At 42.8% G+C, this 27,238-nt stretch overlaps 1 protein-coding gene across 2 annotated transcripts; it reads right to left on the bottom strand.

Annotated features, from left to right (window-relative positions):
* Positions 1-62: 62 nt before the first annotated feature.
* LOC307175740 (uncharacterized protein C8orf76) lies at positions 63-23,367 on the bottom strand. 2 transcript variants are annotated; one of them, XM_079901176.1, is made up of 6 exons: positions 23,060-23,365; positions 19,993-20,088; positions 19,136-19,279; positions 14,221-14,678; positions 4,661-4,793; positions 63-530 (listed from the first exon to the last, which is right to left on the bottom strand). In XM_079901176.1, the coding sequence occupies exons 1-6, from the start codon at positions 23,174-23,176 to the stop codon at positions 333-335; spliced, it is 1,146 nt and encodes a 381-aa protein (XP_079757302.1). In that variant the 5' UTR covers positions 23,177-23,365; the 3' UTR covers positions 63-332. The 2 variants fall into 2 exon arrangements, with proteins under 2 accessions (XP_079757302.1, XP_079757303.1); XM_079901177.1 differs by having other exon boundaries at positions 358-559; positions 23,060-23,367.
* Between the last annotated feature and the right edge of the window lie 3,871 nt (positions 23,368-27,238).

Genomic DNA, 27,238 nt, shown 5'->3' with positions numbered 1-27,238 from the left:
GACCTAAACAACGTAATACTTACATCGCTGATTATAATACAATAACTGTTTTTAAAAGACAATAAAATCTGTAAGTCTCTTTTATACACTTTCCCAACAGATTATCTTCTAAAGGGGCAGTAGGCCTCACGTAAGTGAATGACAAAAATCTAAAAAGAAAACAAAAACCCAAAAAACTGAACACAGTAGAAATAAGCTGGGAGAGAAGCCATTTTTATAAGACATAAATAATTGTTTTTAATTCAGTATATTCCATGATTAGCAGTGGATTCTGTCTGAAGTAAACCAGCACAATTAATACAAGATGTTTTGTTCTGTTTTGAAAGGGACCACTAAACCAACATCTGTATCTCTGTATGGAACTGATTTTCAAAGGGACAGAAGTGGTCTTTGATCTTTCTGAACCACTTGTCTTCAAATTCTTTCGAAGACGCGATCACCAAGGCAGTCAGGGCTGCAGGGCCAACACACTTCACCTCTGTGTGAACCTCATCTCTTATTTTTTCTGGGACGATATCTTCACCCATAACCTGCAGTAGGAGGGGAAAAAAAAACAACCCTGTCCCAATAATAGGGGAAGCAGACACGGAATGACGGGATGAAGACCACGCTATTTATCAAGTGTAAATGATTTCGTACAGAAGGATTTCTTTAGCAGCCAGGTGACAACTCTAGCAATTCAATGTATCGAAAGGATGTTTATTCAGAAGCAGTGATCCAAGACCATATTTGTAAAACATCCCCTACTTCCAGTCTCGTCTTCCCCTGAGCAAACAAATCACCAAAGCACTAGCATGGCAGCAGTACCATTCAGGCTACAGGGAGAGACAGTCAACCTTCTTATGTCATATGGAGCATCTGCAGCTGACAAGAATATGCACCACCAGTGATCCTTCCTCCTTGTAAACGACAGAAAAGCAGCGCTTGCACAGAATGTAACTGCTGCTGTGTAGAGAGCACAGATCCCTTCTCTTAGAAGTTCTCCAAAGAAGTCAAAGGCAGCAAACAGTCGAGCAGCAAGTAGCTGAGTCCACACTTCCCTGATCCAGAGAGACTCCATCCCTCCAGAAAGGTTACCACAGCAACCTCAGGGACTTAAGAGCATGCCCCGCACTCTAAAGGCACAATACTGCTCCCTACTGGTCAGATCCAGGTCCAGGTTCTGCGTTAGCTTCTCTTTGACAAGACACCCACAAAGTTAAGTTTGTAAGAAGCTTGCATCTGAACTCGCTAAGTGATCAGCCCACCTTTGGTAAAGGACAGTGAACTAAAATTAAGTCCCAAAACATTTCCCACGATTCGGCATGAAAAGTTAGGGAGCCATTTGGCAGGGATGTTGTAGAGGGAATCTGTCACTTGGATTTGGACTAGACGGTCCCTAGGTTTCCTACAAACCCTGAGGCCCTATGTGTCCATGAATACTCAAATTATAATGGATTAGAAACCCACTCAAAGAACAGGTTCCACTGGCTTTAAATCTTCAAAGACTACTTATTGTTTGAGGCTAGAGCTGACAGGATGAACAGCAAGCAACTGTCAGGATTTATTAAGGCATGTTATTTTCATCAATTCAAAGACAATTTTTGGTTTTGTATTTTAACATCTCTGAAATCAAGATGTATCTTATACCCACTGGTGTGTCACAGTGTAAAGAGCATCTTGTTTTTCTTTTAGTGGCACATCAAATAATTATGTCTCTTAATGACTGATGACTGCTTGGACTCAATGAAATACAGTATTTTAAAATCTGGGGTATAACACCAAAAGTGTTTTTTTTTTTAATTAAAAAAAAAAAAGAGGGGCTTCCCTGGTGGCACAGTGGTTGAGAGTCCGCCTGCTGATGCAAGGGACATGGGTTCGTGCCCCGGTCCGGGAGGATCCCACATGCCGCGGAGCGGCTGGGCCCGTGAGCCATGGCCACTGAGCCTGTGCGTCCGGAGCCTGTGCTCCGCAACGGGAGAGGCCACAACAGTGAGAGGCCCACGTACCGCAAAAAAAAAAAAAAGAGAGAATTGAATAATAGTAATACTCAAACAATGCAATATTCCAAAACGCAGGCTCGGCAGGTATATCATTCACAGGTGTCAAAAAATCTGCAGAAGTCTTTGGCCAAATAAAAATTTAAACTTCTATATATCAAAAGTATCATAAACTTCAGAAAATACTGAAATACTGTATTTATAAATACAGTATTTATAGAAACAACATATAAAAGGTTAGTAAGCCTAGTGTAGAAAGAGCTCTTAAAATTAATAAGAAAAGCAGAAACATAAATAACGAAGAAAAAGCATGACTAGGTATTTCACAAAATATAAATGGCCAATGAATGTGTGAAAAAATTGTTCATTTTATTAGTAATCAAATAAACAGTAATATTAAAAAGCGCTATTTTTACCAATGAAAGTACAGATTTTAAAAAGTAATAATATTAAGTTGTTCAATATAAAATTCTGGTTTTATGGTCAAAATGATTGAATATTGACAATTTCACATGGTTCAACCTAATATCTAGGTTTGGAGAAGGAAAATCAGTATTCTCATATGCTGCTGGAGGATATATAAACAGAACCAACCTTTCTTCTCTCTCTTTTTTTTTTGGCCACACCGCGTGACTTACAGGATCTTAGTTCCCCAACCAGGGACAAACCCGAGCCCTCAGCAGTGAAAGCGCAGAGTCCTAACCACTGGACTGCCAGGGAATTCCCGGAACCAATCTTTCTCAATGACAATTTGGAAACATGCTTTGAGGCTTTAAAATGTTCATATACTTTAACCCAGTGATTCTATTTCCAGTAATCTATTCTAAAACAAACACAAAAACTGATTTTTTTTTTTGCAAAGACTTATTAAAGTTGGTACTGAATATTTGTTAAATGTCCAATATAGGACTTAAGTAGATAAATGATAGCTCATCAAAAGCTGTAACTGGACTACTATCCAATCATTAAAAATTATGCACTCAAATAATATTTAAGGATACAGTGTCATGATCATACCACAATGTTAGGTAAAAGTATCAGCCTATAAAACAAAATGCAGTTTGGCAGTTCCTCAAAAAGTTAAACACAGAATTACCAGATGACCCAGCAACTCCATTCTTAGATAGATGCCCAAAAGAATTGAAATCAGGAACTCAAACAGATACTTGTATGCCAATGTCCATAGCAGTATTATTCACAAAAGCCAAAAGGTAGAAAACAATGCAAGTGCCCATCAACAGATGATGAATGGACAAATAGGATGTGGGGTGTGTGTGTGTGTGTGTGTGTGTGTGTGTGTGTACACACACACAATGGAATATTATTCAGCCATAAAAAGGAATGAAGTTCTGATACATATGGAAGAACCTTGAAAACATTATGCTAAGTGAAATAAGCCAGACATAAAAGGACAAATATTGTATGATTCCACTATTTGAAATATCGAGCACAGGCAAACTCATAGACACAAAAAGCAGATTAGAGGTTACCAGAGGTTGGGGTAGGGTTAAAGTGTTTCTATTTGGAGCGACGAAAACGTTTTGGAAATAGTGCTGGTGGTTGCACAACATCGTGAATGTAACTAACGCCACTGAATTGTACACTCAACAGCAATTAAGATGGCAAATTTTATGTTATAGATATATTTTTTATCACCAAAAAAAAAAGAGGGGGAAGGGGAACTGTTATAACATTAAAGAGATGTAAGAGACAAACACAGTATGTAGACCTTATATGGACCCTAATTCAAATAAAACAACTATAAAAAGAAAAAAGTATGTAATTAAGAAATATTTAAGGATACAGGGTCATGCTCATGTCACAATGTTAAGTAAAAGTAACAGCACAAAATGAAATGCACATTATCATCCCAAAGAGGGCCCAGACATTTCTTTTTTAAAAAGCTATTTTAAATGCAGGTATTTCCCATGCATTGTCCAGGCAGAGGACTACTATTCCAGTCACACATGGGGAAGAATATGAAGATGTTTAAGACACCTTGTAAGGATGTCTCACTTATAAGGACCTTAAAATCTAGCTGAAAAGATAAGACATTTTTAAATTTTGGGGGGGCCCCACAGAGCTATCTAATTCCAGCAATCACTCTCTGAGTTCAGAGAGAAACTGCCACAGACCAAGTTAAAAAAAAAGCCTGACATCTGAATTTCTCTGCAACCATCAAAGTAGTAACAGGGTGGAGCAGAAAGAAAATGGACTTGGAGCTGGATGGGTTCCAAACTAGTTCCGCCACTTAAAATCTGACCTTAGGGCAAGTCACAGCCTCTATGAGCCTCACTCCAGCTCCCCCCATCCCCCAGGCTGTTCTGAGGATGAACAGGAGAAAAAACAGACAAAAGAGCTGCCCAAATGTCAAGTCACTCATTCATTCATTTATTCAGCATTCACAAATCAATTACCGGGCATTTCTGATGTTCAAGCAGGCAGGTACTAACAAGCACTGACAAGTAAACGAAACACAGCCCCTGCCTCACAGCACGCTACTGCTCAGAGGGGATGAAGAGGCCACTTTCGGGGGTTAAGTGATCAAAAGGCACGTAAAGGAGGGAGACAGAAGTCCTTCAGAAGACGCGATTTGGCCCTGTTTTTTAAAAAATGGTCTCGGAGCCAGGAAAAATATCTATGATACTTTGTTTCACATAAACCCTAGAGGACACACTCACCTCTGCTATCAACAGCAAAGTGTCTTCTTTGAAGCTGAACCCTTTCATTTTAGCTTCAATTTCCTGCTGAGTCTTTAAGTTCCTCTCCAAAGCAAACGATGTTTGCTGAGATTGGGCGAGCTGAAGCAAAAGCCTGAAAAACAGAAAGTCCCAATGTGTAGGCTCACATAAAGGACAGCAGTGAGGACATGTTCATACACAGCACAGGAACTGGGCTGGATGTGAGTCCAACTCGGCCAAAGAGAAGGTCCTCACCTTCATTTGAATCCTGAAAGCTCCTTACTCTCAACAAATTGCCCAACTTTACACTGGAGAGTTATCTTTTCTAAAATTCATAGACCAAAACTTCTCAAAGGAATCTTTAGAGAGCAAGCCTCAAAAGAGCTTCCTGTAGAAGTCAAGTGACTGAAAAGCACAAACAATGCAGAGTGAAAAGAACAAACCTCCCCATCAAAGGCTCCTCCCAGAAGTGTCAGGATGTAGCTCTCTGAAGTCGGTGCTCTATGACCCTTCCATCTCCCTGGGCCTCAAGGACTAACAGGATCTCTAGCACGCTTCCGTTACCCACAGCAGGGCCATCCCCTCCACGGCCCTCGCAGGGCCACTCTGCACCTGGCTCACCCCAGTCTCCCCGTCACGGTCCTGGCCTGGTCTCCTCTTCTCTCCTCCCACACCTCCTGCTCTTCTCTGTTTTCTAAAATGCTGACTGCAGATTTTTCCAATTCCCCTCAGGCCTCACTGCTACGTCCAGAAGCACTCAGCTCTCCTGTTCACTCACTTCCTGCCTTGAGAAATGCCCCCCACACTACTCTAGGCATTGAGGGACGTTGGTGAGCAAAACAGACAGGTTTCTGCCTCAAGGAACAGAAGGAGAGCAAAGCACAAGCAAATAAGATCACCTCAGGCAGTGACGAAGACTATGAAACAAAAACTCAAGACAGGGTGGACGAAGCATCCACCTCAGACGGGGCAGTGATGGAAGGCTTTTCTGAGCTACCGCTCAAGCTAAGGCTCAGATGGTGAGCAGCCAGCCGCAGGCTCACGGCGGGAAGAGGGCTTGGCCAGGGGAAGGGGGCCCTGCCAGAAGAACCAGCTTGCCGAGTCTGGAAATCAGGAAGATCTCTGTGGCCGGAACACAGCCAAGAAGAAAACAAACTGTAGTGAAAGAGGAGAAAAAGACAGTCAGGGCCAACTCACATAAGCCCCTGCAGGCCACGGAAAGAAACGTGGAGTTTACATAAGTGCAATGGAAGCCGCTGGAGTTTTATAAAAGAACATGACCTCACTGGCCTTCACTCTGACTCTTCACATCACCTTACCTGGCCTCTGGAGGCACTTATACGCGAGGCCTCTATTATGTCCTTGCTTTCTCTCTCTCGCTCCTGAAGTTACCTGAAAATACTGCTTACCCTTGCTGCCTCCATTTCATGTTCATTCACCCTCAGTCCTCTGCAGTCTGCCTTGTCACCGCATCGCTACTGAAAGTGCCTTCTCAAAGGTCTCACAAGACCTCTCGCCTTCAAAGCTTCTCACTCCATCTGATCGCTGATCTTTCCTGGAGCTCAACCTCTACACTTCCCTTCTTCTGAGCTCAGCTCCCACTTCTAATGGAAAACTCCAGCTGGATTCCCACCCTCGATCCGCTCTGCTCTCCAGCCCTGTCCTGTCTCAGTGGAGGCACCAGCATCCACCCTCACCCACAAGGCAGACTCTTCAGGGTTGTCTGACTCTTCCGTCCTCCCCTCCCCACCCCGGCCTACCCACACATTCAGCTTGTCACCAAGTCCTGTCTGTTCCACCCTCAGTGCCATCCATTTCCCCTTTTGATTCTCAGCGCACTGTGCTAGGTCAGGGCCTCGGCACCATCCACTGATTGGTCCACAGCCCCTTCCCTTGTGTCCCTGGATCCAAACTCCTTCCTCTAATACGTCCTCCTAGCCACCAGATCTCCCTCGAAATCAGAGCTCTTGTCACACCACTTAAACATTTAAATATTCTTCAGACCTTCGGCATAAGGCCCAAACTCTTTAAGATGACATTTAACACCTTGTGCGAATAAAAACAAAACAGCAGAAGTACAACATTTACCAAATGTTTACGCACAATGCATACTACAATAAGTGCTTCAGATACTTTAAACCTCACAACTCTACAAGGTAGGCATTTCCCCCATTTCTCCATCTGTCAAGATGAGGAAACTGGAGATCGGAGAGCTGAAGTAATTTGTGCAAGGTCAGACGGTGAGCGGTGAGCGAGCAAGCGCAGAAGTCCAGGCTAATTCCCTCAATAACAACGATGTATTAGGTCCCTTAAAATGGGATCTGACTCCAAGGTCCTGCCTCCTGCTCATGACGCTGTTCTGGTCTCGGGGTCCACAGCCCACCTCTCGGTCTCCTGCCACCAAAGCTGCTCTCACTGCACCGGACCACGTGACACCACCATTCTACACCAGCCCTTCCACTCCTTGGGCCGTGCTTTCTCTCTCGCAAGATATCCTGGCAAGAACACAGGCTCTGGAGTCAAAGATCTGGGTCCAGATCCTGGCAGCACTTCACAGCTGTGCCACCTTGGGCATGATTCCAAATCAGCTCCCCAGTCTGTACACTGGGATCCCAACATGTACCCCAGAGAGTGGTGAGGGTGAAAATGAAATAATGTATACACAGCATCGAGTACATTCATCTACACGACTGACAAATGTTCCCAGGAGCCCCATTCCATCTGTGGAGGTCCTTCTTCCTGCCACTCTGCACAGCTCCCAGGTACTGGTCCCTGAAGGGTTCTCTGCCACTGACACACTGTTTAGCACCTGTGCTGCTGGTCACCGACTGCACATATGTTTTCCTCAATACACTGAGCAGTGTAAGGAAAGGGACTCTTTTTTGATGATCTTTATGATCCCAGGCCCCAGCAGGTGCCTGGAACCCAGATGTCATTCAATGCACTTCTGAATTAAAGTGATATAGGCAATGCTAAATAAACATCCGCTGAAGGAAGTTTAAAATCTGCCAAATAGATACCGCTTTTCAGTAAGACTCACTGTTAACATCAATACTTCTTGAATTCTTCAGAGTTAAAAAAAAATCAACAAAACAAAACCCAATGCTATGTTTTTTTGGTATTATCTGAGACCTGAGAGAGTCTGTTTCTCTCATAAATTACAGAACTGGTCCAGTGTACTCTCCCCTCTCCCTAAACTCTTATACACTATGGATCCAAAACCATGGGAGTCCCTGAACCATGGGAATTCCCTGTAGAATGAATTAAACGTTGTTTATTTGTGTTATTAATAATGACTTGAACACACGAGCAGATTCCCTTCTTCGGTAGCTTTCTGTGGAATGTGAGTGAAAAATTCCTTCTTTAAAATATCGTTTCCCCTGTGTGCAAGCACAGGTCACTATCCACACCTCCCCTCCTGGGAGCCTGTGCAGCCCGCCACTGCCAGGGTCCCGGGATCCAGGGACAACTTCCCCGGGAGAACACACAGCGCGCCTCACGCTGATGCAACGGCATGCTGGCCTCTGCCGCCTGCTCGCCCTGCAGCGGTACCCCTCCCTCCCCCACAGCCTGAGTGAGCCAGAGCCACCGAATCAGCTGCTCCTTTAACCCCGTCCTGTCTGAGCGAAGAATAGAAGCCTGAAGGCGACCTACACACAGAGGCGGGGCCAAACCCAAAGGTGAACCCAGGGAGCTGTGAAAACAAAGAAGAGAAAGGGAAATCTCTCCCAGCAGCCTCAGGAGCAGCAGATTAAATCTCCACAATCAACTTGATGTACCTGCATCTCTGGAATACCTGAACAGACAACGAATCATCCCAAATTGAGGAGGTGGACTTTGGGAGCAATGATATATACGTATTTTTCCCTTTTTCTCTCTTTGTGAAGGTGTATGTGTATGCTTCTGTGTGTGATTTTGTCTGTATAGCTTTGTTTTTACCATTTCTCCTAGGATTCTGTCCGTTTTTTGTTTTTTAATTACTTAAAAATTTTTTTTTAATAATTTTTTTTATTTTAATAACTTTATTTTATTTTATTTTATCCTCTTCCTTCTTCCTTTCTTTTTTTTCTCCTTTTTTATTCTGAGCCGTGTGGATGACAGGCTCTTGGTGCTCCAGCCAGGTGTCAGGGCTGTGCCTCTGAGGTGGGAGAGCCAACTTCAGGACACTGGTACACAAGAGACCTACCAGCTCCACGTAATATCAAACGGCGGAAATCTCCCAGATATCTCCATCTCAACGCCAAGACCCAGCTCCACTCAACGACCAGCAAGCTACAGTGCAGGACGCCCTATGCCAAACAACTAGCAAGACAGGAACACAACCCCACCCATTAGCAGAGAGGCTGCCTAAAATCATAATAAGGCCATGGACACCCCAAAACACCCAGCTGGACGCAGTCCTGCCCACCAGAAAGACAAGATCCAGCCTCATCCACCAGAACACAGGCACTAGTCCCCTCCACCAGGAAAACTACACAACCCACTGAACCAACCTTAGCCACTGGGGACAGACACCAAAAACAACAGGAATTACGAACCTGCAGCCTGCGAAAAGGAGACCCCAAACACAGTAACTTAAGCAAAATGAGAAGACAGAGAAATACAAAGCAGATGAAGGAGCAAGGCAAAACCCCACCAGACCAAACAAATGAAGAGGAAATAGGCAGTCTACCTGAAAAAGAATTCAGAAAAATGATAGTAGAGATGATCCAAAATCTTGGAAATAGAATAGAGAAAATAAAAGAAATGTTTAACAAGGACCTAGAAGAACTAAAGAGCAAACAAACAGTGATGAACAACACAATAAATGAAATTAAAAATTCTCTAGAGGGATCAATAGCAGAATAACTGAGGCAGAAGAACGGATAAGTGACCTGGAAAATAAAATAGTGGAAATAACTACTGCAGAGCAGAATAAAGAAAAAAGAATGAAAAGAATTGAGGACAGTCTCAGAAACCTCTGGGACAACACTAAACACACCAACATTTGAATTATAGGGGTCCCAGAAGAAGAAGAGAAAAAGAAAGTGACTGAGAAAATATTTGAAGAGGTAATAGTTGAAAACTTCCCTAATATGTGAAAGGAAATAGTTAATCAAGTCCAGGAAGCACAGAGAGTCCCACACAGGATAAATCCAAGGAGAAACATGCCAAAACACATATTAATCAAACTAACAAAAATTAAATACAAAGAAAACATATTAAAGGCAGCAAGGGAAAAACAACAAATAACACACAAGGGAATCCCCATAAGGTTAACAGCTGATCTTTCAACAGAAACTCTGCAAGCCAGAAGGGACAGGCAGGACATATTTAAAGTGATGAAGGAGAAAAACCTACAACCAAGATTACTCTACCCAGCAAGGATCTCATTCAGACTTGACAGAGAAATTAAAACCTTTACAGACAAGCAAAAGCTAAGAGAATTCAGCACCACCAAACCAGCTTTACAACAAACGCTAAAGGAACTTCTCTAGGCAGGAAACACAAGAGAAGGAAAAGACCTACAATAACAAACCCAAAACAATTAAGAAAATGGTGACAGGATCATACATATCAATAATTACCTTAAATGTAAATGGATTAAATGCTCCAACCAAAAGACATAGACTAGCCGAATGGACACAAAAACGAGACCCGTATATATGCTGTCTACAAGAGACCCACTTCAAACCTAGGGACACATACAGACTGAAAGTGAGGGGATGGAAAAAGATATTCCATGCAAATGGAAATCAAAAGAAAGCTGGACTAGCAATTCTCATATCAGACAAAATAGACTTTAAAACAAAGACTATTACAAAAGACAAAAAAGGACACTACATAATGATCAAGGGATCAATCCAAGAAGAAGATATAACAGTTGTAAATATTTATGCACCCAACACAGGAGCACCTCAATACATAAGGCAAATACTAACAGCCATAAAAGGGGATATCGCCAGTAACACAATCATAGTAGGGGACTTTAACACCCCACTTTCACCCATGGACAGATCATCCAAAATGAAAATAAATAAGGAAACACAAACTTTAAATGATACATTAAACAAGACAGACTTAACTGATATTTATAGAACATTCCATCCAAAAACAACAGAATACACATTCTTCTCAAGTGCTCATGGAACATTCTCCAGGATAGATCATATCCTGGGTCACAAATCAAGCCTTGGTAAATGTAAGAAAATCGAAATTGTCTCAAGTATCTTTTCCAACCACAACGCTGTAAGACTAAATATCAACTACAGGAAAAAATCTGTAAAAAATACAAACACATGGAGGCTAAACAATACACTACTAAATAACCAAGAGATCACTGAAGAAATCAAAGAGGAAGTCAAAAATTACCTAGAAACAAATGACAATGAAAACACGACAACCCAAAACCTATAGTATGCAGCAAAAGCAGTTCTAAGAGGGAAGTTTATAGCACTACAATCCTACCTCAAGAAACAAGAAACATCTCAAATAAACAACCTAACCTTACACCTAAAGCAATTAGAGAAAGAAGAACAGAAAAACCCCAAAGTTAGCAGAAGGAAAGAAATCATAAAGATCAGATCAGAAATAAATGAAAAAGGAACGAAGGAAACGATAACAAAGATCAGTAAAACTAAAAGCTGGTTCTTTGAGAAGATAAACAAAATTGATAAACCATTAGGCAGACTCATCAAGAAAAAAAGGGATAAGACTCAAATCAATAGAATTAGAAATGAAAAAGGAGAAGTAACAACTGACACTGCAGAAATACAAAGGATCATGAGAGATTACTACAAGCAACTATATGCCAATAAAATGGAAAACCTGGAAGAAATGGACAAATTCTTAGAAATGCACAACGTTTTGAGACTGAACAAGGAAGAAATAGAAAATATGAACAGACCAATCACAAGCACTGAAATTGAAACTGTGATTAAAAATCTTCCAACAAACAAAAGCCCAGGACCAGATGGCTTCACAGGGCAATTCTGTCAAATATTTAGAGAAGAGCTAACACCTATCCTTCTCAAACTCTTCCAAAATATAGCAGAGGGAGGAACACTTCCAAACTCATTCTACGAGGCCACTATCACCCTGATACCAAAACCAGACAAAGATGTCACAAAGAAAGAAAATTACAGGCCGGTATCACTGATGAACATAGATGCAAAAATCCTCAACAAAATACTAGCAAACAGAATCCAACAGCACATTAAAAGGATCATACACCATGATCAAGTGGGGTTTATTCCAGGAATGCAAGGATTCTTCAATATACGCAAATCAATCAACGTGATACCATATTAACAAACTGAAGGAGAAAAACCATATGATCATCTCAACAGATGCAGAGAAAGCTTTCGACAAAATTCAACACCCTTTTATGATAAAAACCCTCCAGAAAGTAGACACAGAGGGAACTTTCCTCAACATAATAAAGGCCATATATGACAAACCCATAGCCAACATCGTCTTCAATGGTGAAAAACTGCAACCATTTCCACTAAGATCAGGAACAAGACAAGGTTGCCCACTCTCACCACTATTATTCAACATAGTTTTGGAAGTTTTAGCCACAGCACTCAGAGAAGAAAAAGAAATAAAAGGAATCCAAATTGGAAAAGAAGAAGTAAAGCTGTCACTGTTTGCAGATGACGTGATAGTATACATAGAGAATCCTAAAGATGCTACCAGAAAACTACTAGAGCTAATCAATGAATTTGGTAAAGTAGCAGGATACAAAATTAATGCACAGAAATCTCTGGCATTCCTATACACTAATGATGAAAAATCTGAAAGTGAAATTAAGAAAACACTCTCATTTACCACTGCAACAAAAAGAATAAAATATCTAGGAATAAACCTACCTAAGGAGACAAAAGACCTATATGAAGAAAATTATAAGACACTGATGAAAGAAATTAAAGATGATACAAATGGAGAGATATACCATGTTCTTGGATTGGAAGAATCAACATTGTGAAAATGACTATACTACCCAAAGCAATCTACAGATTCAATGCAATCCCTATCAAACTACCACTGGCATTTTTCACAGAACTAGAACAAAAAATTTCACAATTTGTATGGAAACACAAAAGACCCCGAATAGCCACAGCAATCTTTTTTTTTTTTTTTTTTGCACAGCAAAGGAAACCATAAACAAGACGAAAAGACAACCCTCAGAATGGGAGAAAATATTTGCAAATGAAGCAACTGACAAAGGATTAATCTCCAAAATTTACAGCAGCTCAATATCAAAAAAACATACAACCCAATCCGAAAATGGGCAGAAGACCTAAATAGACATTTCTCCAAAGAAGATATACAGATTGCTAACAAACACATGAAAGAATGCTCAACATCATTAATCATTAGAGAAATGCAAATCAAAACTACAATGATATCATCTCACACTGGTCAGAATGGCCATCATCAAAAAGTCTAAAAATAATAAATGCTGGAGAGGGAGTGGAGAAAAGGGAACACTCTTGCACTGTTGGTGGGAATGTAAATTGATACAGCCACTATGGAGAACAGTATGGAGGTTCCTTAAAAAACTAAAAATAGAACTACCATACGACCCAGCAATCCCACTCCTGGGCATATATCCTGAGAAAACCATAATGTAGAAAGAGTCATGTAGCATAATGCTCATTGCAGCTCTATTTACAATAGCCAGGACATGGAAGCAACCTAAGTGTCCATCAACAGATGAATGGATAAAGAAGATGTGGCACATATATACAATGGAATATTACTCAGCCATAAAAAGAAACAAAATTGAGTTATTTGTAGTGAGGTGGATGGACCTAGAGTCTATCATACAGAGTGAAGTAAGTCAGAAAGAGAAAAACAAATACCATATGCTAACACATATATATGGAATCTAAAAAAAAAAAAAGTCATGAAGAACCTAGGGGCAAGATGGGAATAAAGACACAGACCTACCAGAGAATGGACTTGAGGACATGGGGAGGGGGAAGGGTAAGCTGGGACAAAGTGAGAGAGTGGCGCGGACATATATACACTACCAAATGTAGAATAGATAGCTAGTGGGAAGCAGCCGCATAGCACAGGGAGATCAGCTCGGTGCTTTGTGACCACCTAGAGGGGTGGGATAGGGAGGGTGGGAGGGAGGGAGATGCAAGAGGGAAGAGATATGGGGACATATGTATATGTATAGCTGATTCACTTTGTTATAAAGCAAAAACTAACACACCATTGTAAAGCAATTATACTCCAATAAAGATGTTAAAAAAATATATATGTATGTATCGCTTCCCCCTTTGTCAATGTTTTATACATTTAATTTTCTTTCCTAATTTTAATGGCTGCCAATTTTAACCTTTTATCTTGAGTGATGATACAAGTTGTAGTTTTGAGCAAACATAGTTTTGTTTTTAAATCTTACATGCTAAAAGAATGCATTCAAAGGATTCTATCTAGACCATGGGAAAAATCTTAAAAACATATACTAAGTGTGTGGCCTAGAATTTTTAGAAGCTTAAAATTAGAAAAATAAAACCTTTACTCTGAGCTTAGCACCATGTGTGTTTAATTCACTCTTAGCTTACCTGGTTCGTATAAAAGAGGCACAGGCTTTCATCTGAGTTTCTAGCAACACTGCTGCTCTCTCTTCTGCCATACAGTTTTGAATATTTTTTAAAGCTTTCTCATTCTTCTGGTTATTACCACTGCTCGTTTCCACAGATAACGCAGAGCTCTCGGGCAACATTTCAGGGAAACACAAAAGACAGTCTTTTCCTGAGTGGGGACAAGAGGATTTGATAGCCTTGTCACTCGAGGTGAAACTGTTCTGTTTCTGAGATGACGCAAGCAATGCTGCAAGCACTGGCTCCAGATTCAGGTAAGCCTCTCCCAATCTGCCCCAGTTCCAAGGATTAAAGGGATGCAAAGAAATCAGTTTCTGTAGGCAGAAAATTGTTTTCTCCAAGTTCTGCAAACTTGAACAAATAGCAAACTGGAGGTAGAGCACAGTGGTTAAATGGTCTGTGTTAGTTGCCTTATTTTCCTAAGGAGAAAAAAAAAAGATTAGGAAGTTTAAACTATGGAATGTTTCCCATATAAAAATGAAGATGCCTAAAAATCCAAGTTGTACATGTTATAAATGACAAGTAGCCACACAAGTAGGGTGAACTAAATATTTTTCAATAGATCTCAGTTCAAAACCATAAACCTAGAGAAATATAAACTAACCTAACAAAATAATCACCAGTCATTCCCAAACACCCTAATGTCACAACAGTCACATAATCCAGGTGATAGTGGCCTGGCAAAGTTCAGCACCAAAAACCTCTGTGTCAGTTTATTTTCCATTTGTATTATAATCTTTATTGTCTTCAGCCAGATATCTGAAAGACCCAAGCCAACTTTTTTATACCCTGTGCTAATGGTTCCATTTTAATATTCCAGGTTTTCTAAAAATCCAAATCGTAATTTCCTTGAGGATTCAAATGGACTCTATTTCCAAATTTTACTTGGCCTAGATATCCTAAACAGGATGGCCCTGCAGCTCTCAGTGTTTCGTGATGCATAACTGAATCCAAATGCCCTCTCTGGTAACTATTAGCAGGGCCAATTATTTCTGGCTGGAGGGGATTGCTTGGTTTCCTTCTGATCAGAAAATCCTTTTCAAGTCTCCTTAATCAGAGCCATCACCTCTTGCCTAACTTGCCAAATGGCAAAAGCCCTGTGGGTTAGGGAAACATGCCTCCTTTTTCTAAGTTAAAGTCTGTAGAGATTCAGTTCATTTTAAGTCTAAGGAAAACCTGGCCTACTAGTATTCAGATCAAGCCCCTGCATAGAACTGAGCAAGAAATATGAGTAAAACTACCCAGCATGGGGCTTCCCTGGTGGCACAGTGGTTGAGAGTCCGCCTGCCGATGCAGGGGACACGGGTTCATGCCCCGGTCCGGGAAGATCCCACATGCTGCGCAGTGGCTAGGCCCGTGAGCCACGGCCGCTGAGCCTGCACGTCCGGAGGCTGTGCTCCGCAACGGGAGAGGCCACAACAGTGAGAGGCCCGCGTACCGCAAAAAAACAAAAAAAAACCTACCCAGCATGCAGCTGGAAGAAACTGGCTGACCAGTGAGTGAAAGCTTGAGGAGGATTCTAAGTATTCATATATTGAGTGAAGAGACAGGAAATAAAGCCTCATGTAACCTATTCAGTCATACTATACCTTCCCGATGACAGATCTGATCTGGTTTTATTATTACTATTGTTCAGTATTCTGTCCTTCCCCAGAGACCATTAAGTTCCAGAAGTTTTTGTTCAATGCTGAATTCCTAGTAGAGAGCACAGCACCTCAGACATAGCAGATGTCTAATAACTGTTTAGTAACACATCTTTATGTTTTTTATTTATCATAGTGAAAGCAACACGTATAAACTACCTACAGCAAACGCCACCTTTCCTCTACAGTCTATAGTGCTCTATACTGTTTACAAACATTTTCAGATTGCGGAAGCAAGTATGTGGTGGGGTAGGGTGGAGCACGCAGACCATGGTTTTGATGGCCTAGCTAGTAAAGAACTCTCTGGAAACTACATTCCATTTAAACGAGTTTGTATGCACAGTACTGCAACTCCTTCTATAATGCAATGATGATGACGAGAGTTAACATTTACAGAGTGCTTACCATATGCCAGACACTACTCTAAGTGCTTTACTCATTTAATCCTCAAGACAATCCTTTAAAATAGACTCTACCACTATCCCCATTTTATAGTTGAGGCAACTGAGTCCTAAGAGAGAAGTCAGACAAGCTGCCTGACGTCACACAGCTATAAGTAGCAGAGCTACAATCGGTCCCACTAGAAGTCACAGAAGAAAGGTACTTCAGAAGAGCTGACGCGTGTTAGCTGGCTTAGGATTCTCCCACTAGACACTAGGCCAGCAATGTATGGGCAGGGTATGGACATGGTTTTCTGTCTCCTTAGCACCGAACCCAGAACTGCACACATGGTAAGACTGAAATAAATGTTTGTGAAGTGATAAATGGAAAAAAAAAAGTCAGTAACTGTCAAAAAGCAGTTTCCTTACCACAGTTTATCACATGAGCCTATCAGCCGCTATAAGATGTATAAACTGTTTGTTTAAGAAATAAGTTCCAGGGCTTCTCTGGTGGCGCAGTGGTTAAGAACCCACCTGCCAATGCAGGGGACATGGGTTTAAGCCCTGGCAGGGAAGATCCCACATGTGAGGCAACTAAGCCCGTGCGCCACAACTACTGAAGCCCGCGAGCCTACAGCCCGTGCTCTGCAACAAGAGAAGCCACTGCAGTAAGAAGCCCGTGCACTGCAACAAAGAGTAGCCCCTGCTCGCCGCAGCTAGAGAAAGCCTGCACACAGCAACAAAGAACAAAATTTTGGCTGCACTGGCAGCCAAAATAAAATAAAATAAAAAGAAAGAAATAAGTTCCATTACAAATTTTATCCAAAAATGATTAAGAAGAGAGGTGAATAAACTTCAGTAGAAGTTGTGAGCATAAAGTGTTCATATCCTGCTGGGCACTCCAAGACTCACTGTGTTTTGTTCAATGCTGGGTCATGACCTGCCCACTCCAGAGCACGAGGGGGCAATAACCACTGGGACAAAACCCAGAAATGGGCCGGAGCGAGTAACAAGAAGAGGGCCTACAAGTAGGGAAAAAGAAAACAAAACACAGGGCATCAGGAAATGAGAAAACCATGCAAATGGGCAGGCTCCACTGAGATCATGTGAAGAGACCCAAAGAAAGGGGTGAGACCTATTAGCCTATGCTGCCATTTCTTCCCCAACACTCCTGCCCACCAGGGTGCCCAGCAGCCCAAGGACCAGTTCTCAAAGTCCTGACAGAGGAGCTGAAGGTCTTCTGACTGGTCCTTCCTCCTGCCTGGTAACTATCCCAAGCTCTGGATGGCATCTGCTGGCAAGAAATCCTTCTCTGAGCCACAACAGCAGAGACTCACTAAGCTAGAAGGAACCAGAGAGCCAGTCCAGCCCCTGACACTAATCCACCTGTCACTGCTTTCGGTGGTCTAGGGGGGGAGACAAAGCACAACAGTGATATGCAGGTGATGTGAGGAAGAGAGAGGTGATGGGAGAGCAGAACAGTGAGGAAGGACGGGTGACTGATGTCTAGAAAAAGCAACTGAAAGAACCGAAGTTGCTGTTAATTTTCAGACCAGGGAGACTGAACACCATTAAACCCCTCCAAGTTCACTGTGTTCATGCCATGTGCTTCCTTAACAGGGTAATCTTATCTTCCAGCTTAAGAATTAACCCACAATTAGTAGAGGGGAGAAAAAGAGTGAACAAAACACAGCTGTTTTCCATGTTCCGAAGACAATTACCACCAAGGGTTCCTCTCACTGCAAGAGGCTGAGGTCCTATGCAATGAACCCCGGCAAGCAAACTGTGGGATTTCTCTTAGTTAATGAAACGGAGGAGGACAACTCAATTGGCTGCGTACTTCAGGCTGACCTCTGGTCAACGAGATCCACAGGATTCAAGATCAGAGCCTCAGTGCCTCAGTAAGTCCCTCTGAGGAAGAAAACTGGTCATCTATAAACTAGGACTGGTCGACTGAGACTTGTCCCCATATAAAATTTACACTAAAAACTGTAGGTGCTTTAATCTGAAAACAAAAACAAGCAGGATATAGAATTGCAAAAAAACCTGCTTTTATTAAATTCCTTAAAAAAAATTCTGCAGACTCCATTTAAGAATAAAAAGGATTAAGCTTGGCCTAGTATGATATTTAGTCATTTTTTGGTAAACTTTTTTCCTGTTTATAAAAGTAATGTATGTTCATTGTAGAAATTTTAGAAAATAAAAATCTAAACAACAACAAAACACCTAAAGAAGAAAACACATCACATAATCCTTCCACTCTGAGTATTTACTCCTAACAAGAGTAAAAACCTTTGCAGGTGAGACTTCCACGGTGGTCCAGTGCTAAAAAGTCTGCCTTCCAGTGCAGGGAATGTGGGTTCGATCCCTGGTCGGGGAACCAGGATCCCACATGACGCGGGGCAACTAAGCCCGCACACCGCAACTACTGAGCCCGCGCTCCTCAACTAGAGCCCATATGCTCTGAAGCCTGTGTGATACAACTAGAAAGAGAAAAAAACTGCACACCACAACTAAAGAGAAGTCCGCACACCTCAATGAAAGATCCTGCATGCCGCAACTAAGACCCGACACAGCCAAAAAAAAAAAAAAAACCTTTGCAAGTGAGATTTTCAGGCAATGAAAAATTTTGAGCATAACACAGGAAAAAATATTACAAGCAAATGATTATGTCTAGACCTCCAAACTGTTCATCATAATAAAGTTCTTCCACCACTGACAATTTTCTTCTGCTTATCCAAACACACAGATTTAGCTGCAACAAGTTGTCTTTTGTTTTGTTTTGTTTTTTACAAAATAAACCATTCAGCCATCCTAGGGAAGCAAATGGAAATACGCACAGAAACCACTCACCAAGTTTGTAGCAATCTCCAGGGCTTCCTCGTGCCTCCCCAGGTGAACGAGACACCGAGCCTGGCCTTCCTGGACATCCCTTTTCATGGCAAAATTCGTAGACGGCAGTTTTTCTGAGATACTGGAATACTCCTGCAGTGCTTTCTGGCAAATATTTGTTAAATAAAGGAAAATGAAGGGAAGGGATGAAAAGAAAGGCAGAAAACACAGTAGAAAAAAGAATTCAGTCATGGGGGTGACGTGTTTCCTAGGCAGAAGGTAATGTTATAACTGACCCTACAATGAACTAAAGGAAGACTTGAGCATTTTAGTCAGTACTCTTTTTCTGAAAGGTAGAGAAAAAATGGCTGGAGACTATAAATAAAGCATTCTGGAGCCCAGAAGACCAGAATGTGAATCCTGGGTTTGCCACTAACTTGCTGTATAACCTTTTCACCTCAGCAAAATAACAACAGGACTCTTGTGAAGATGACATGAAGTCTCTAAATAAAGCAAGCTGACAACTAATCTAGTTGTTAGTTCTTTCCTTTCCTTACACATTTTCGGGTGCTTTGTTCCTGTGGCCCCATGAGGTATCTGTGCTAGAGGTTCCCACATAATTAGGAGATACAGAACCTGGGGAAACAGACCTACAAGGATCCCAACAAGCTCTCTATACTGGAGTTACAGGAAACAAAACAAATTATACAGAGCTAGAAACTTGGGATTCTAAGATTACAAACACATATCACAAAAGATTAAATTCATCTTCACAAACAACACACTCATAACTCAGTATACTGTTATTTAAATATACTGTAATGGACAGAACAAAAGCCCATTTCAAGTAGTGCAGTCTTCTATATGTTAAATTCTACCTGATACTCCTGCCGTCTGTAGGCCAGGTCCCCTTTGAATTTCTGGATAGTCAGAGCTTCAACATCATCACTGCTCCCCGTTTCTTCATAAAACCACTAGAAATTGTGAAAACAGCATATTATAGAGAATGAAACTACACTTTTCCACCCCCTACTCAGAAGCAATTTCCCATATATAATTGATTAAACCTCAAAAAAGACATAATTCTTCAGGATAAGACTCAGGAAAACATCTGACAAAGAAGAATGACAATTCTAACGGTGGCCCAGTTTTTATGAAAATTATCACAAGTAGTAAATATACCAATAATACAATACCTCTTAACTAAAACACAAAAGTATATGGTTTTATCTACAGCATTTCCAATTTGGGGTTGTGATGCTTGGGAACCTACATTTAACTAGCACAGTTCACGATGGTTCTTTAGACTGAGATGTTTTCCTGCAGAGAAATTTTTAGGGTGAATGGAATAGGGATTGACAACTCTTTATGGAGAGGACACAGAAAAGAAGAACTGTCATTATAGTGCTACTATGAAAGTGTAAAAGCCAAAAGTAGAATCGACGCAAAGAGGGAATAGAGATGAAGGCTGAAAGGTGGCTTCCGTGCAATCAAATGCCAAAGTGCTATAGGAGAAAAGTCTCAGGAAATGCCCGTCTGGAATATTTTATTCACTTTTCTACTGATTTAAACCCTATGGATAGAAAGATCTTTTTTGATTATTGCATAAAGAACATTAACATGAGAAAACACGAATGACGAGAAGCACTGTGTGCCAGTTTTCCAGCTCCAAAGAAGCATCTCATCCTCCCCCCGCCCCACCTTTTTAAAAAAATGTTTTTATTTCTGGCTGCATTGGGTCTTTGTTGCTGTGCATGGGTTTTCTCTAGTTGCAGCGAGCAGGGGCTACTCTTCGTTGCAGAGCACAGGCTCTAGGCGCGCGGGCTTCAGTAGTTGTGGCTCACGGGCTCTAGAGCGCAGGTTCAGTAGCTGTGGCACACGGGCTTAGTTGCTCTGCAGCATGTGGGATCTTCCCAGATGAGGGATTGAACCCGTGTCCCCTGCATTGGCAGGCAGATTCTCAACCACTGTGACCTCAGGAAAGTCCCCCATCCTCCCTTTTACTCAGAGTAAAACACACCGAGGCTGAATGAAGTCAGTTACCCACTATAATTAATTCAAACGTAACTGCATTTGTGATGGTTCCACCATCACATCAAAATTTCTTGGTTCTATTTCTAAAAGAGTTGCTTGGGTATCACTGCCCCCCTGTTAATTAGTAATATCGTTAATTAGTAATCGTTTCCCTCCTTAGCCTGATTCATCATTGTGGAGAAAGCTAGCAACCACTGTTTTTCTGTTCTCCCTGAAGTACTGTGTAACCCAACAACAGCCTATATACTGAACCCATAATTTTCCTTTGCACTTTATTGCTCTCCAGTCACATACTCTATTAGATTATCAGCCAATCCCAACTTCTTGAACAATAACTGAATAACTGCAAACCTCCATCCAATGTTCATCATCCTACTGGGAAATGATCAAGCAAAATTGGCTTTCAAACGCAAGAGCGCAGATGGGGATGGCTTTAAATACCCCATTCTGATAAGAGTAGGAGGGAAAAGCTGTGAACAAGGGTGAGACTAAGAAGAGAAGTGCTGGTAAGGCAAAACACCTGGTCCCACACCAAACAGGCAGGGAACACTGATCTTCTAACCCAAACTCCTGGTTTTACACTTGGGGAAACCAAGAGGACTTGAATGGGGCCTGAATTTATGAGCAGTTACCATTTACCAAGTAAATTCTAATGACAAGTGATTTGGGGATTTTACTTTATAAGTATACAGCATACCACACCTGGCGAAGTATTATCTCATTCCACTCTCACAATAAACCTGTGAGCCAGCAAACATTATTTTTTCTCAAATGACAAATAAGGAACTGACACTTTGAAAGGCAACCGGTAAAGCCAACGCTGGAACGCAAGGGTCCTATCTCACACCTGTGGCTTTTTAATGCGGTACCCCATGACTTTGAAAGCCCATTCCCCGCTTTTAGTCTACACGATCAAGTACTAAAGGTCACTCTGAAAGACTGCATGTGGCAAGGAGAAAATGTAAGTGAAATAAAGCAAGCATACAATTCAGTAATTTCTGAGTGCCTGACATCTGTAAGTACAAGGGTTTTAAGGAAAAATGAGACAATACGTGTCAAGGAACCCTGCCCAGTGCCTGGAACACTACCTGATAAAAAGGAATTATTATTGGTGAGATGAGATTTACACACATGAAAGAATACCAGGTTAACAGTCTACTTATTCAAAATATTCACGGAGTTCCCACTATGAACAAAAACTGCCAGGCACTGTGGAGGACATAAAGTTAAGCACGCACGCTCCTGTGATCATTAAGCATTCTGGGTCTAAGAGTTTTATGAGATACTGACAAGTGCTTTAATAGGTAAAAGAGGGAAAAGGAGTCAAAACAAAAATATGTGGTTGGAAGGGGGAATCAGAAAAGACTTCTTGGAGGAGGTGGCATTTAAGGTGCGCCTTGAGAAATGTCTATAATTGAACGATTGTGACCATCTGAACGGGGTTAACATGGGCAGGGGGAACTCAGTGAACAAGGGCAGGCCCGTGGGTGGGACGTCACGGTTCAGGGAGCAGACAACACTGAGGTCTGAAAAGTGGGCGGGGGCTGGATTTCTGGGGGCCCTGACTGCCCGGCAGCAGAAGCAGTGAAGCTCCACGGGAGCTACTACAGATTTTAGAGCAGGGGCGTGAGGCCAGCAAGCCTCTGGGAGGCAGGCCGAACGCCAGGTGCGAGCTGATGGCCGACGGCGCGGGGATTCCCTCGGGGGCAGAGGGGGCCGGGCCCAGCCGGCTGCGGCTCGAGTAGGGGAAGGGACACCAGGGAGTCCGCGTGGACGCAGGACTCGTGCCGGGAGGGTTTGGGTTCGGGGGTAGGCCACGCGGCCTTGGGGCGTCTGAAGCGCTGTCGGGCCGGGACCCGGGAGCGCGAGACCCGGGGGCTGGGATGAGGCCGAGAGGCCCCGCTTTCTCACCTGCGGCTCGCAGAGCTTGGCGCGGTAGGACGCAAGCGGTCCAGGCCGCCTCTCCCGCCTCTCCTCGAACACCGAGTCCTCGAACTCGCCGCCAAGCAACCAGCAGCCGGTTTCCATTGCGCGCCCAGGACAGGAGCATCGAGAGGAGGCGGTGCCTAGAGCGGCGCCCAGTGCGGGCCAACGCGGAAGGGGCGGGGCCGTCGAGGCCCAGCGAGCGGCATGCTGGGACTTGTAGTCTTTGGGCGGGAGCCAGACCGGGACTTGGCCCACGGCAAGTTGGGAGTCGTTGAGCTGAGATTTTATCTGGTTCACAACGCGAGGACAGAACTTGACTTCTCTGTTTCTGGAGATGGACAGAGCGATCCTTACGTGCACGCATCAAAAAGCACTAGCCTCAGGGTAGCTGTTCAAAACTGGTAGGTACCAGTTTTTCACTATTGACCATACTCCTAGCACTGTGTTAAGCACTTTTTTTTTTTTCTTCCATTTTACTGTATCCTTTCCTAACAACCTCTGAACGGCACGATGATTCTCATTAAAAACTGGGGCTTAGAGAGGTTACGTATCTTGCTCAGGATCAATTATTACATGGCAAAGAGCTGGGAAAAAAAGAATTGAGTCAGTAATACCCCCGTGTCTCCATAGAAGAGACACACCAATAATAAAGACCAGGGTACAGTAATTCACGCACTTGTAAAACAGAGGACATGGAGATTTACTCTGGGGACTCCATCAGGGAGCATTAATTCTGCCTAGAAAAACACTAAATCCCAGAATTCTAACACCAGCATTTACTAGAATTCTTATACCTTCAAGATGTTCCTTGAGACAAGAAGGTAGAGATTGTTGACAAAATACCGGCCAGTATTCCACAGCACAGTATTACTGTGCCATATTACACAGAAGGTAATAGACATGGAGGTTTTCTCTGGTTTTCCTCCTGTTTCTCCTCACTCTCACCAGCTCCTCTTCCACCAACTGTCTTCCAGGATTCTTTCCTCAACCCAAATTTCTACTCCACACATTCACCCTAGGGGAACCTAATTCACTCCCTGATTTTTCAGAATCCATCTCTCTGCTGATGACTCCCCAAATCTAGAAGCAGCTCATATATCCTTGGTGGAAAGCTCCACCAGAACAGCCTCCAGACATTAACTACTGATGAATCCATCCATAGAAAAGCCATTAAGAAAAAGTTCTTAGGAAAAATTTAGAACTTATAGAAAAGTGAAGGAAAAAAGGTATCCATAATATTGTCACCGAGAAGCAATGACGTCTAAAGAAGGTAAACTTATTTGCCCTAATTCTAATATGCCCTTGTCCTACCAAAAGGCAATACAGCATAGTGTCAAAGGGCCTCAAGCACCAGATTTGTCTGGATTCGTGGTCCTGGTTCAGTTATTCGCCCACTGTGTGACCTGATCCGTGAAGTGGGCATTGATTAAAATAATGCATGTAAGGTGCCTGTCAGCGAGCGAGTAATACATGTTCATTCAAAATTCCTGTTCCAAGTGCAAAGAGAAAAGCAAAGGCAGGCAGGGAGATTTTTTTCAGCTTTCTCTTTTTGAAGGCTCCTTGGTTTTGGAACTTCCACCCTCTCTTGTTCTGAGGTGCCCCCAGGTCTGACCTCCTGGCCCAACAACTAACTGAGGTAGATATTTTGCTGAAATGGTCAGGAAGTCACGGAAGGGCAGTTTACAGGTAAAAGAGAGTTCTTTGCCCTTTGAACTCAGGCTTCCTGAGCTAAGGGGTTTCCAGCTTTTTTACCACTAAGAACCCTTTTAGTTATTTTCCCCCAGAGTAGTGGAGGATTTGTGTATGCAATAAAACTGCATTTATTAACCAATGCTTGCTTCATTTTCGTTTACAAAAATAATTGAATCCAAATCCTGTATAACAGCCAATCCAAGCCTCTGCCCAGCCTGAGCCTATCAGCATTGCCTCGCTGTGTGTTAGAATTCTATGAAAGTGAAGAAGTAACTGCCAAAGGACCCTGGGAAGCCTGAGGAAAGGTTAAACGTGATTGATGTTGAGTCTTTGGCAATAATGAAAACAGCTCAAAGACCCCTATCACTGTTGAGGACCCGGGGTCTGGAACCCCAGCTTGTAAACCACCACCTCAATTAATAGGCCCTGGAATACTTTTTTAAAAGAGGAGAGCACTCTGTAACTGTTAAATATATCTTAAATACCTAGGAAATGCCAGGTGTTAGGGAGTAGATGGAAATTCTGTAAGCATCTAAAATGGTATGGATGGTGATAAAAGTGATAAAAGTTGATTTCTATAGATTTGTATCTATAAAAATCTGAATTTAGATAGAGGGGTGTGATTGAGTTTCCCCAGGCAAGGTAGCTATCACCTCCTCGAGGCAGCCCGCCTTCCTCTTTCCTGTAATTTCCCCATGCTTCTATCCACCGTGGCATTAATCACACCATGGAGATTGGAGACTGTGTTGGAGATTGGAGACTGTGTCTTTTTCACTCTTGTAAACTCAGCCCCCAGACAGGGCTTGGCCCAGAGCAGCTCAATCAATGCCTGTTGCATGGATAGAAATGGCAGAAGGAGAAGACAGGAGCATTTCTCAGTTGTAAGTCACATGTTCATGTCCTCTCTATGAGTGGGAGAGGGGAGAACATTTATTGAGCATCTGTGACGAACTAGGTTGTGCTATGGGCAACCTATTAGCTTTATTTTAATTAATCCTCACAATCTCTCTCTCTCTCTCTCTGAATTAGACGTTATTATTTCCATTCAAAGAGCTGAAGGCTCTGGTGCTTTGCTGTTGCTCAGAAGAGGCTGTGGGGCTGGGAGGTGACAGGGAAGCCAAATAGACATAGATGCGTAGTCTACAGGATTTACAACCACTGGGATCTTTGCCTTGGCCTTGGCTGGGAGGCCCTGAGCACATCACTCTTGGGGTGCTTCCAGGGACACGACTGTTCTCACTGTACTTAGCAATTGCAGTCCTTCACGCTCCTCCCAGTATCGGGACCCTCTCAATTTCCACCTCTGCCTCTCAAAGGCACTCCCCTGCAGAACACCAAAATATCATCTTTAATCAAAGGTGGGAAGACTGGTTGTCTTCAGAGCACTTCTGGAATTGCCCAGAAATACAGACCTTCTGTGAGGCAAGAGGGAGCCTGAGGAAGTTCTTATCCAGCCCTCAAGGATGGGTGTCTGAGGTTAGCACTTTCCTCTCTGGCCCAAAGGAGATGTTGGAGGTGCTTCGAAAAAGCCTGACACCTTTCTAACTACGCACCCCTTAGCTAGGCAATCAAAGCCATCTACAACCTGTTGCCAACCTAACCAATACTGTTTCATTATTATTATTTTAGTGTTTTAGTTTTTACAACTTTATTGAGGTATAATTGAGGAACAGTAAACTTCACACATTGAAAGTGAGTTTATATAAGTATACACCTGTGAAACCTTCCCCAAAGTCAAGGTGATGAACACGTGCATCACCCCTGAAAATTTATCCCCGCCCGCCTCTTCCCCATCCCCTTAACTGAATCATTGCTCTACACCCAGGCTGGTCCTACCCAGATTCCGCCTCCCAGATTCTTCTCCCTGAGTCTTTCCCTCATCCTGCAACCTTCCCTGCTTACCAGGTTTCGGCTCACCACTTCCTTTGTCAGGAAAGTCCCTCCCAGTGCCCTCCATCTGGCTGACTCCCTGGAAGCCTTTCCTGATCCCCTAGTCTGGGCTACATGGCCCCTATCTGGGTTCACATAGTGCCACGTGCTTTCCTCTAACAGGGCGCTTCTCATCCCGGATAGCTCTTGTCCAAGCTCGCTTTTTGGCCCTTGCTCACTTGTCCATCACCTGCAGGAGACTGTGAGCTCGTTCTACGCAGGGACTGCGTCATTCTCTCTGTGTGTAGCACCGAGCAGTGTCTGGCACCCAGTAGGCCCTCACTCCATGTTTGTTAAGTGGATTAATCATTAGCTGTTTGCACAGAATTCTCTCCCCTGTACACTGTCCCCTCGTCCTCTAGGGAAACACTTGGTCCACAGTATTCACTTCTGCATTCTGTGTGCCACCCAATATATTGTTGAGGGCCTGCTCTGTGACAGGGGCTGAGGATACCACCCATGGTCCCTGCTCTTAAAGAGCCTAAATTAAAGTGGGGAAGACAGGTGATAAACACGTAAGCAAGCAAATTATTTAATTACAGG

The sequence above is a fragment of the Stenella coeruleoalba genome, assembly GCF_951394435.1.
Source record: "Stenella coeruleoalba genome assembly, chromosome: 17".
Taxonomy (NCBI): domain Eukaryota; kingdom Metazoa; phylum Chordata; class Mammalia; order Artiodactyla; family Delphinidae; genus Stenella; species Stenella coeruleoalba.
Note: the sequence above shows the minus strand (reverse complement) of the source record. Positions and strands in the feature narration are given on the sequence as shown.